Genomic DNA, 13272 nt, shown 5'->3' on the forward strand with positions numbered 1-13272 from the left:
CGGTAGAGATGGTGATGATCTCAAAACGTGCCCCCCTACTTGAAGAACAAGCTGCTGGTTGCCGAGCTGAGCCGCTGCAGGAAGCTCACATCCAGGATCAGGAGGGTGTCGCTGGGCTCCGGAGCTGGGACATGTCATATCATTCCGAAGACAAGTATTTATGATTTTAAAAAATGCAGAAAAAGACCTTAGTCTTGAATATGTTGTTTTTGCGACTTTGGATTTTAAGAGGGGTTACAGCTGCAGAGCGCAGGGGCACATTCAGCGTACCTGCCTGGAGGAGGAATTCTGCGGCGAAGCAGGAAAAGCAGAGGGGGAAGGGCGAGAAAAATGATAATTCAAAAGCTGATGATGGCGATCAGCCGCGGGGCAAGGAAGCGCCTGAAGTGAGATCAGGGAAAGGGAGGCAATAAATGAGGGTGACCCAGTAGCGGGTTTACAATGGCACAGGGCCAACACTCGGAAGGGGCACATAACGACCTAAATATATATACGTATATATTTTGATGTACACATTGCAATACATTTCCATAGAGAATATGCATATTTAAAGTAATGTGATTTTTTAAAATATGTATTGTTTGAAAGGTGTAAACTTTTTTACTTGTCACAGAAACATTCTGATCTTGTTCTTATGCACTCTAGCCTCGGCAGTGCCTGACGAGCACGCATGTGTGCGCGCTGCAGGCGCAGGTGAAAGCAAGTGAAAAAGAATCTGTGTCGACAAGTGATTTCTACAAAATCATGAAAAAACATTTAAGCAGCGCTCAGAAGTGCAAACATAAAGCTGAAGTTGCAACTGCTGCAAAGCTGCCTAGTATAAGCTTTGAGTGTAAGCAGTAATGTTACTTGATACTCCGGCCTTCACTGACAATGACGCTGACAAACACGGTGGCTCTTATTACGCTGCTTCTGATGAAATCCTTTCACCACAGTCACAAAACAGCAACCTGCCAATTAATAAAAACATACTCCTGCGATGCTGCCTGCAGATGCAGGCATCCGAAAATATTGGATAGGTATGGTCCCCCGATTTGTGCCAAAATCATGATGGAAATTACTCTGAACTCATAAAGACAATGTAAGGCCAGAACACGGTAATTCTAACTCTTTTTATGCATTTTCCTTTAAGTACTCAGTACCTTTACATGAGATCAAATTTTCCCAAAACTAATGTATCAGAAATGAAAATTAATATATCCGATTAAAAAAAGGAAAATGGATAACAAGATTAGTTATCTTTATTTCTGTTGCACCTTTCCTTTTCCGTCTGTTCTGATTTGTATTCATCTTTATTCTTGACTGCACACGGCTCCTCAGATGGACCACAATGGCAGCAGCTTGCTGGATACTAAGGTGCAGGGGGTGCTGGTGCGGTCCCGTTCAGAGAATCTTCGAGATTGATATACCAACACAATTCTTCTTTGGGCTTGAGAGGAAGACAGCAGAGCAGATGATGCACTGTCTTAAGACACCCAAGGGGCAAGTGCTGGAGAACAGTGAGATCTGCAGATTCGCTGTGGCTTTTTATAGAGGTCTGTACTCAGCAGAGGCCAGGCAGCTTTTCCTACAGGATCTCCCTAGGATCATAGAGGAGGAAGTGGGGGGATTAGAGTTCTGGCTGACCCTACCAGAGCTGACCGCCACCCTGCAGGGAACCGGGGCTCGAAGGCCTTACTGCTGAGTTTTATAAAGAGTTCTGGGCTCTGCTGAGGCCAGACCTACTCTTGGTGCTGCAGGAGAGTCTGGAGGATGGCCTCTCATCACCCTGATGCCCCCAAAAAATGAGACTTCACCTCTATAAAGAAATGGAGACCTGTGTCACTCTTGTCTATGGATTATAAGATCTTGTCAAAGGTCCTGACCAGTCGGCTAAGAGTGGTAGGTCCATATTTGATAACATTTTTTAAATTAGGAACATAACGGCAGCTTCTAAGCTTTTTAGGTTAAACTGTGGTCTGATCTCCTTTGACCAAGAGAAGGCCTTCTACTAAGTCGATAATGATTATTTATTCATTCAAGGTCTTAAGAGGCCTTGGGGATAGGCCCTGGTTTTCATTGTGCTGAAAATCAATGGTGGCCTGAGTGAACCAGGCTCTCCCTTGTCTGCAATGCTCTATTGCCTCTCCATAATGCCCAGAAGAACTGGACCAGGCTTTTAGAGAGCTGAGTTGGCTGAGGCGTTGATGCTGGTTGCTGCCCCAGCTCTCTCAGCACCGAATATAAACAACTTGGCGGCCTCTATGCTCTGGCATAGTTTCATCTGTCTTGTTGGATTTCTTCTGGTACGGGCTGCAATGGGTCAGGAAGGAGGGGGCAGGGACTCGTCGACATCAGCAGTAGATTGGCGGCATTCCATTTACAGGTGGTTCAGAGGCTGCTGTGCCCACTGGACCCTTCTCATCCTGCCCTGGATAATATTGGCTGCAGCTACCATGCAGCATGTGGGGGGGGGGGGGGCTGCAGTACACTCTAGACCTGTCCCTCCTTCCAGGATTTTACAGGACAGTGACAGGACATAATTTCATTTTTAGAGGAGCCACTGGTGTTAACGAATATGTTTACTTCCCAGGCTTTTACTTCTGCATTGGCCACCAAAATAAGGGGTCTATTAGGCTTTCAAATTTTTCAGTGGGTTTTGACAGCCTTGCTAAGTCAGGTCAAAAAGAATTGTTTTTAGGTTCCTCACTGCCCTGCAAGAGGTGCTGCTGCAGCCCCTCATTGACACCCTCTAGAGGGAGCACCTGCTTGTGGAGGAGAGTGTCAGCCCTGCCTGGAGGAGCTTCTACCAGCCCCTGTTGCCCAAGAGATCCGGAGACCTGCAGTGGGGAATTCTCCATATTGCCGTTGCCACCAATGCCTTTGGCCACACCTTGGACCCCGCATGGCAAACAACTGTCCGTACTGCTCAGAGAGAGACTGTTTTCCACAGCTTTTGCTACTGCCTTAGATTGCAGCTGATTACTGGTCAGATTATTGTTCTCTGTATTACAGAGATTGTTCAATGATCTCACTCTGGATTTCGCCACCACTGTGTTTATATTCGGGGTGCAGCACAGAAAGCACTACAAGCATAAGTGCCAAATGGCAAATTTCCTGGTGGGGCAATCCAAGCTGTCTATACATAAGAGCAGGAAGAACCAGGTTGGGCGTGAGGAAGCACAGAGTGCGCTCTCTGTGTTCTCACCAAAGACTTGGACATTTTTGAACAGGTGTGGGAGCGCAGGGGACTTTGTGTGCCATAGATGATAATGAGCTGCTGCTATTCCTCCAAGGTTTTCTTTTAATGCTGTCCTGATTTTTAATTAAGGATCTGTTTTTTTAATTGTATAAAATTGAGATGATATATTATTTATTGCATGTTTGCACTTGGCTATGGGGCACCACCATCAGTGCTGGGCTGTATTGCCTCTTTAGGGGTTTTAAAAGGTACACTTTGTGCATATATAAAAATAAAGATTTGTTAAAAGTCAAGTCTCTCTGGTATTGGACATAGGAACTGTACTGCAACCTACCACCATATCCCTTTATTTCCTGAATCGTTTTAAAGGGATTTTCATTAACGTGGGTGCTAGCTGCTCAACATGTTAACACAGTCACAAGTTCAAACTCAGTCTGGGGATGACCTGGACATTTTCCATCCACAAGAAAGACTAGTTTGGTGAGAGAGGGGCACGCTGTGCTGGCAGAGTGTCTTTCCTTTCAGAGGAGACAACCAACAGTGGCCCCATCTGCTTGATAATTATGAAAAATCTGATGGATCGACTTGCAAAAAAGAAAAGGAGGACCTGCAGCAGCTGAACAGCCAGCTTTGTAGACCTGCAAGCTAACCTGTCAAAAACCAACCCCAAGACAATATCTAGCTTTCGCAAACCTTTACGTTCATGAATATGTGAAATATGAATTGGAATTTAAACTTTGCTGGTCAATTTGGCTTTATCAGAGAAAAAAAAGCATTCCATTTGAAGATAATTTTTTGCATAAATTTAAAACAGGGCAAACTGCCAACAAAAAGACCATCTCGACAGAGGACATCTCCTGGGCGTTTGTTGTAAAATCAAGTTGCTTATCCAAAAGTTGGGCAAAATGGGCAATACTAGTGAATGTGCAAACACTATACAACCCATCTTTTAATGAAAATAATAGCAGGTAATTAACTTTGAAGCCCATTTTCTCAGTTTCATCTTTTTCTTGTATACACAAACATTTGTGTCAAATCCACCCTTTATTATTTACATATATCCCAGGTGTTGCAGTTAACAGGAGGTGGGAGCTAAACTTATCTGTCCTAATTTCTAAGTGACATATCTACTCAAGCACCGGTAGAGCTGATGGAGGATGTACACTTCTTTATAGTCAAGAGCAGAGGCATGACAGCATAAAATAAATCAGCCAAGCGTGCAGCATCAAGAAACATTAAACATGTGGCAGCCAGCACTCGCAACACAACAAGGCATGCATACAGAGCAGCAGACTGGATAGAAAACACAGAGAAAAAAGCACTCCGTACTAGCAGTGGCTCTATGTGAATTGGAACACGTGAACTGCCTGCTGCAGACAGGTTCAAAGGCTCATCCTTCACTTTTTTGACAACTTCACAATTTTTATTTTTAAACATTATAAAAAAATTGTTTTAAATTTAAGCAATTAGTGGTAGTTACACTTCAAGTTTCTGACTGCCTGCGATTGTAACTCTGTCAGTGTTTAGAACACGTTCTTGCGCCAACTAAGTAACCAACCATAAATTCTGCTCAGAATAAGCGTGAGCAAGTCACCCTTATTTTGTTACTTGTTTGCTTCTGGTGCTTTCACTATCAGTTTTCTCCATTCCTCCACAGACAACGCTTCAGTGCATTCCAGTGTTAACACCCCTCCCTGATGTTAGTTTAGCTGCAGAGACATTTAAGTTTCTCAAAGAAGATTACACATGGGTGTAAAAAAAATAAATAGCACAAAACACATAACAAATATTTCAAAAACCTTACAACTATGCCCTCGTACTATAAGTGGGCAGAACCCTAACATGATGTCACTAGATTTTACACAAAAAAAATAAAATACAATGAACAATTAACATTTAATATCTGGGTAACAGTAGCATGCTGATCGACACCTGGCTGAAACAGAGTTCAAGGCTAAGTGGAGCCGTTCAGTGAGTGGCAGGTATTACCAGTGAAAGGCACACAAAACCGACTGTTGTGCAGCACTGACTACTGGCGAAAAAAAAATTTAAATAAAAAAAAGTATATTTTCATTTCAATTTTGCCATGCTCCACTGTTAAATACATTTCTTACATATAGCCACACCCCCACGACCACCGTGCCCGTAAGAAGTCAGAAGCACTACAGGTTGCATCTGCCAGAGGCTTATAATAAATAAGATTTGCAAGACAAAATCCTCCAAGCCTCGTAACACAAAATTCACTTTGTACACAGCGGCAGACCTGATCTACATGCAGCTACTTTAGAGAGCCGTTTCAAAACCCTTTCCATGGTGGATAAAAAAACAACTCCCAGGCTGTGATGACGGGTCATGTGCAGCATGCTTTATTTCAATAGGAGGAAATACTGTAGGGTTCAGGTAGATGCGATAGCCAAAAGATAAGGGTCTATAAGATGAAGGCCAGAACTGAAATATGGACCACAGTTGGGGTGAATTCCTGTTTTTCAATGCCCTTTTAAAATCAATTCCCACTTTCAATTCCATTTCCTTCAGAGGAATTGGAATTCATATTTTAGAGACATAACCGTTATGATGGTTCAACTGCTTTCTTTTGAAGCCAATTTAATTGACCAACAGTGACAATTAAACAGAACACTGCAAATAGCAATTTTGATCAATGATGTGTTAGAACTGATTAAAAAGGGAATGGGAATTGGAATTTAATTTTTAAAAGGAAATGGAATTGAAAAACAGGAATTGACCCCAACCCTAATATGTACGATATGAGGGTATATTTGCACAATTTAACTATTGATGGTATTTAGAGCGCCATCTTTAAACAATATGATCTTTTTACAGTATATTTAATGACATCTCAAAATTCTTAACAGAATACTGAACACTGAAGTAGTGTTCAGAGGACACTTACAATAAAAAATAAATAATGCAAAGTAGGAAAAATCTCCTTTATTAGCCTGTGGGCAAAATTCCCCATCTCATGTCCTTTGGGAAACATTTTTCAGTGACCCCCTGAAATTACTTCCTAGATCATGACGATTAATACTGTTATACGGCATGAATCTGATTTTGTTATAGTTAATATTGGTCGTCTCCCTACGTCTTTCCCGGGCGAAGCCAATAAGAACAAACTCAGATCACTTTGTGTGGTACAGATAGACAACAGGTGTGGATGTATGATTTAACACAGACCATCCTACCATACCTGGCGGGATACAAGATATTGCTAATGATGTCTGACTTGTAGGATGCCTTGACTTAAAACAAAAACTTTCCAGCTTGTACCCTTGCCTCCAGGGTTCAGTAGCTTGGTGACATTCATCAGGTGAAAAGAGATTATTGGATTGACAGTAGGAACAGGGTTGCGTGCAGATCTCCAGTCCTCCTCATCTGTAAGTGAGCTGCATCAGTGAGACGACATTTCGATTTAGGCTTTTCAAATTAGGTAGAAAGGTACGGGTAAAATGTATTTGTCAAAAGTAAGCAACAAGAATAATTTTCCTCCAAAACAGTGCACAAGCCTATGTCAAACTGGCACTGAAGCATGTTATTACACTGGCCACACCTGTTAAATAGGTTTGCTGAACTCGAATGAGACAGATTTCAAGGTGTGTGTATTTGTTTTGGAAGGTGCTTGCCCAGAAATCTTATTAAGCTGTGCATCAAGCACATGATGTAGCCTTTGACAAGTTAATTGGTCAAGGTTGTAATTAGATTTCTATATTGTTTGTCTAACTTACAACATGCTTACAGTGCCCTCCTCGCCAGTGATACCTTCACTACCAATTACATGGACAGTACACTTGTAAAGATCCACAAGGTCTTCTGTCCTCCCAGCAACTCCTTTAGAGAAGTGGGGTTAGTCAAACAGGATCTACATTTTCTGAATCCCTGTTGGCCATCTCCTCTAATGCTGTTAATAAATAAATCACCATTTACCCCTTATAATTGATTACAATTGGTGATGCTTCTTTCTTTGTATCATAATCAACTCAAGAAACCAGAGCTAAATTAGGGGCCTAAGAAGTATCCTGTGGGATTCAAGCAGCCCTGAAGCTCCCTAAAAACACTGTTGTTAACTCCCCTCCTCCTAGTCCCCTGGCATCAAAAGTTGCCGATGTAGATCCAGCTGGCATCTGTGTTTGTAACCAAACTGTTAAAATTCCACTTAGATCCAGTACTGAATACTGCAAGAGTACAGGTTAGAAATAAGATTGCAATTATACCAGTTTAGGTCATTCTTGGCTTTATTTGTATTATTATTATTAATATTAATATTATTAAAAGTTTGACTAAGTAAGGCTGACATATAAGGCCATTCCATGTCAAGTGCGCAAAATTGGTGGTTCCTCCTCACAAATGAAAACAAAAAACAAAGCTGTGGTTAGGCTCAATTGTGAGAATGATCTTCCCAGTTCATTCCATTAGATGGATATTTTAAATCATCTTCAGTTTTCTAGTATTTCATTTCTTACCCACTTGATATCTTATCGTGAGAGTATAATTGCAAGTCACTTGTTATTGGTTTTGCAACACACACAATTTGAATTACCTTTTACAAAAAATGGTGCAAATAAATAAATAATGATAAAAAAAAAAATCTGTACTGAATTGTAGATGCAGCTTTATTTTTAATTTTTTGATGGACAAGTGTTCTTTTAAATGGTTAACTTAAAAAGCGCTCCCATTTTGACAATATGAAATCTTACCGCGTATCTGAGCAGTGACATATACCACGTACAACTGCAGTGCTGTTTAACATTATCGTAGATCATCATGTTTTGTGAATAAATAGAAATCTATGACAGTAATTTTTTGCCTATAGTCTGGGAGTCAAAACTCAAATTAAGTTTTGCTGTCCATATGGCATATTTCTATTCTTTATTAAATTAATCTGAGAAACACGAAAAGTGGTGCAGGTTCTGAGAATGCAAATCTTCAGTTTAGTGTAACTGACAAAACTAAAAGGCATCTTGCACAAATACATAGCTTCAATGCAATCCCACCAAACACTATGAAACTGCTAACAGTTTAAGTTTCAGCTGGACGGCCAATTTAGGCATAAGGGTAACAATAAAGTCATGGTGAATTACAAGTACCAGAAGAGTTCAATTTAAAATGACTGTCCTGTGCCAACAATGCCATAGAAAATGGCAGGGGTAAAAGGCTTGTCACATGCTCATGCTTGAATTATGGGCTGGACAGTGCAGTATTCCCAAATCTGGATGTACTGTATTCACTTCATTTCTTTGAAAAGAATCACAACACAAGCTGTAGTTATGTAATTTGACAGCTTACATTCAGATAACGTTTGCACTTAACACAATTTGAGTAAATTATCTTAAAACGAAATTCAAACAGGTAGATGGATGCCAGTTAAAAAAGCTGCAAAAAATAACAAAAGTCGCCTGTCCTCAAATGAGGACAATGGCATTTAACAGACAGGGGTACTTCGCAGACAACAGAATAATCAAATCCAGCTTGTACTCACTACATCACGCTATAGTCCAGTTCATGAAACTATTGATTGAATTAGGTAGCATGACCCTTTAAGCATTTCCTGCATGGTGGTTAACGTGCCGTTTTCAAATGGTTGTACTGTTCAAGATTATTAACCCTTGGTGAATAAACTTCTTATAACAGTTTACTGTAAAAGTGAACCAATTTATAACAAATTAAAATAACTGTAAACAATGAAGTACCTGCCTTGTATAACTGCAGGGCATACAGAGTCACGGAAATATTTGTTGTTTTAATTCCCAACTGGTCACAGCTAAAAATTACAAATTATTATCAGCGGTGTATTAATTGGCTACCATGAACACCACATTTGACAAACTGGATTAACACTATGTAACACAATTTTTGTTCCTGGGTAGTATGTGTTATTTCCTAATTGCTTATGCCTCAAAAGTATAGAAAATGGCTATTATTCCCCACAAACTTTGCTTTTGTGACCAGGACAGTGATATTTCAAAATATCACTATTTCCAGTGGGAAAACGGGCAAATGTGTGTCTTTTCGTTCACATAAAGTCAGAAAACAACAACAACATATGAATCCAAATTAACATGTATTTATACTAAAGTAATACAAAAATGACTACAAAAGATTTAGAAGTGAGTAGTTTTTCGAGATTTACGATTATACTGTAAATACAGTATAATCATATGTTGTTTTTTCTGACTGTGAACGAAAAGACGCACATTTGCCCGTTTTCCCATTGCAAATAGTGATATTTTTAAATATCACTGTCCTGGTCACAAAAGCAAAGTTTGTGGGGAATAATAGCCATTTTCTATACTTTTGAGGCATAAGCAATTAGGAAATAACACTTACTACCCAGGAACAAAAAAAAAAATGTTAACACGCGGCGCTACTTTTTTTTTTTTTAAAAATTTAGTATTATATATATATATATTATATAAATATATATATATATATATATATATATATATATATATATATATATATATATATATATATATACACACACACACACACACACACGATTAAAATAACCGCCTATACGAGAAGCAGCACCGCTGTCATTGCACGGCGAACACATTGACTATTACTGCACAGACGATGTATAATTTTGATAAAGGCAGATCAGTTTGTCGCCGGTGCTACGGCGTTGGTGTATTGCAATGGCTTCAGTTTACAGATTTGTTTCAAACAACGTATTCCTATAACTTATTAGAACAAATCGCATCAATACAAGATATTTTCCTTCGCCGTCGTTTTTTTTCTTTGTAATGATTCATAACGATTGTGCACAAACGCGTAAATCGAGGTTAGTGTTATATATTTAAAAAAAAGAAAAATAGCAATCACTCAATATCTCTCATTGCTAAGCTAAAATCATACCGAACTGAAAAAAGGCATTGCAATTCCATCACTCTTAGATGAGGCAGTTCAGTGTCACACAGGTATAGGGAATATTTTAGGTTATACACTGTTTTATTTGGAGCCTCCACGATACTTATTTACTGAATTCGGACCAAAAAATATATAACCAACTTACAAAAACAGCTACAGCAAAACACTACATCGCGCGAGTTAATGAAACAAAACCGAATTTTCCAAACTTACCTTTGGCTTATACAGCCACTTTCTGAACCTGTTCATCATTACCCTCTTCTCTGCTCTCTCTCTCTCTCGCCCCTTCTCTTTCCTGGGATAGATCAATTGAACGGCTTCCTTAATCAAGGATGATTCCAGTTCCTTCGGCTCAACGCGATTCAGCTAAACAAGGTCCCGGTATGTGCTGTATGTCCTTTTATGAGAAGCGTTACCTGTTCATTTCTGATGAATATGTACACAATACTCTATGGTCGCTTGGGCTGGTCTCACCCCGGTGCAATGACTTCCCTGCATCAATGCAAGCAGTAATACGTGCACAGCTCCCCTATCCCCGTTCTTATGCCAGTCCTTCTCATCTGACAACACCCCCTCCCCACTCCTCTGTCTGAGCTCCGTACCTGCGCACTGGGGGACCCTGTGGAGACAGGAAGCAGCTGTCAGACTTGGAGATTGACATCGCTGTCTGCCAGTCAGGCACTCGGGATGGGCTACACCACGTTGCGAATGATTGAGAGCCGAAGCAACTAATCGGGAGGATTCGCTTTTTTTGATAGAGGGGTTTGTTTTAAATAGGCTCCTGACTGGGTTGGGAGATCGTGCTCTGACGATTAGAATAGAGATTTAATGCTTTATCACGAAGTTTCTTGTTAAATTAATACTGTATTGATTTTTTAATGTGCATTGTCTTAATAACTTTAAACAAGAACCACAATGCGCAAAGTCGAGTAAAAAAAAGATAGCTATAGACATTTGTTGTCTTGTTTCCATGACCACCGTTGCCAGGCCACGGTCAAACATTGGCTCTCGGAGAAGTGCCTTTTTCGTGTAATTTATTTCTCGTTGCTTGATTATTGATGAATCATGATTACAGGCTCACTCGGGTATTAACTACCAATAGTTTTTCCCCCTGTAGACGCGCACTGGACATTTAAACCAAGGTAATTCGAATAGGGTCTAATATTTGTAACTGGATATTCTGTTATGTTTTTTTTTACAGTTGTCGCTTTGTCGAAACGGATGGCAGGGTAGAAATATGTAAATGATAGGGTTTTGTTTTTTTGTGCGTATCATCTGTGTTACATCGGCTGTCTGACTCTTGTAATTTAACTTCGTTTTATATTGGATCGCCAAAAAGTGCTACATATGCTGCATTGGTTAAAAATGTTGTGCCAGCCCTGGCTATATGTCTTGGCATCTGCTAATAATAATTTATTCTAACAAAGCGAGTTTTACAATGTGTTCATTATATTTGTAATCCTAGTACAGATATATACTTCCAGCAACTAATGTCTAATGACAGGTGGTTGGCAAATGTCTTTGAGCTGTACTGTACTGTATAGAAAAAAAATTCAAAATACTCTGAGCTATGTATACAGCTACCATACGTTTATCAGTCCAATTATACGTGGAAGGTCACTTGTCATTGAAACAAAAGGCAATCGGTGCATCATTTTATTATTCAGAAGCAGGATTTTAAGTACAGTATAATATTGTAACAACATATTATGTAATTATAAAACAAGAGCAGCTTTTGTTTGTAGCCAGGAAACATTTATAAGAAAATGCAAACATAAAATAAGTATTTTTATACAAGTTTATACCGTGGTAAATACAGAAAAGTGTTAGCATAGTAAAATGATTAAGTAAACCATCATAATCACCAAGTATAATAAAGATTAAAGCAGCTGCAATGGTACAGTACTGTGCAAATTGATGAACTTCCATAAGGGATGTATAGAAGTATTGTTCATAGCTTGATAATATTTTATTAGAAGAAATTATTGTTAATATTAATATTAGCATTAATAATATATTTTCAAGTTCTGATTCATTTTTTTTCCGACTTCCTGCAAGCCACTGCGTCTCAGTACAGTATATTAGATAATTTATAATTCAATATTTTTGCTCTACAAAAAGCTACAATGGCTAACAATAAACCAGATCCACTTTGCTTTTCTATTCAGTGACCAAAATGATGACTTTATTATAGTAGGTCTTAGCCAAAAAGTTACCCAGCGATGCTGCCCACATTTGATGTTTTTGTGACAGTCATTTTTAATTCCCCCACAATTCCTAGAGTTGGGGTGGGTTAGAATAGTAGGCCTAATTCACGACATGAATATTAATTTTTCTTGAATGTCATCCTCATGCTTCTCTCTTTTGCTGATCGAAGAGCCAAAAATACTGAAACAGAGTGCAGTTTATGTGCCTGATTTATACTGTATCAGTAAAATATCGTTAGGGCTTTGTTTTCTTAGGGCTTTGTTTTTTTCTTGCACAGAGAAGATGACAAGTTACGGAAAGCTTGTTAAAGAAGTTGTTCAGCTGCTTGACAGATTTGATCCAGAAAACCATTGTGTTGAAGTCTTCATAGAGGATGCTTTGAAAGATCTGAAGGTAGGCAAATACACAGAAAATACATACCCTGTACCACATTTTACACTAAATATATGATACCTACTGATTGTTTTATCCACATGTCATGGGTGGGGGTGTCACAAAGACAGCTGCAATGGGTGACGTCAGACCAGAAACCAACACAAAATAAACAGAGAGGTGGAGGTTTGGTGAAGCTGAGCTGTGCTCAGCATTTAATAATTGAGCAGACAGAAAATAAAGGGTTGTAAAGACAAACAAAAACACAGGACATGACACTTGCAACCAAAACAAAGAGACAAACAAAAAGGACTACACAGACAAACACGGTGAGCTGAAATTATGATTTACTTTACGTTATTACTTTCTCCTCTCCACACCCGTTCTCCACTCACCGAACACACAACCCCAAGTGAGTGAAAACATGGTGCTTTTATGCAGCTGTAGGAAGACTCAATTGCTAATCAATCATTCAATTGGAGTCTCGATACAACTGCACGTGAATTAATAAAGTGCAATTACCCGTGCTCGCATATTATTACATTTTACCTGCACATGAAGTGCTGTGCAATCCTCATGCCTAAATACAAATATACATTTTAAACCACTCGAATTACACAGATCCATTT

The 13272-nt window shown here is 39.3% G+C and overlaps 2 protein-coding genes across 5 annotated transcripts in view; one reads left to right on the forward strand and one right to left on the reverse strand.

Moving 5' to 3' along the window:
- Positions 1-10658, reverse strand: part of LOC121325477 (lateral signaling target protein 2 homolog) — a 109187-nt gene extending 98529 nt beyond the window's left edge. For all 4 annotated transcript variants that reach the window (XM_041268010.1, XM_041268002.1, XM_041267995.1 and 1 more), the window contains exon 1: positions 10277-10658. In XM_041268010.1, coding sequence (XP_041123944.1) covers positions 10277-10315 — 39 coding nt within the window. In that variant the 5' untranslated portion in view covers positions 10316-10658. The remainder of the gene's footprint in view (positions 1-10276) is intronic.
- Positions 10659-10815: 157 nt separating this feature from the next.
- The window catches only part of cfap99 (cilia and flagella associated protein 99), a 37971-nt gene continuing 35514 nt past the window's right edge, over positions 10816-13272 (forward strand). The window contains exons 1-2 of the mRNA XM_041268022.1: positions 10816-11205; positions 12549-12664. Of these exons, the coding sequence (XP_041123956.1) occupies positions 12554-12664 (111 nt within the window). The 5' untranslated portion in view covers positions 10816-11205; positions 12549-12553. The remainder of the gene's footprint in view (positions 11206-12548; positions 12665-13272) is intronic.

The sequence above is a fragment of the Polyodon spathula genome, chromosome 1 (genome assembly GCF_017654505.1).
Source record: "Polyodon spathula isolate WHYD16114869_AA chromosome 1, ASM1765450v1, whole genome shotgun sequence".
Taxonomy (NCBI): Eukaryota; Metazoa; Chordata; class Actinopteri; order Acipenseriformes; family Polyodontidae; genus Polyodon; species Polyodon spathula.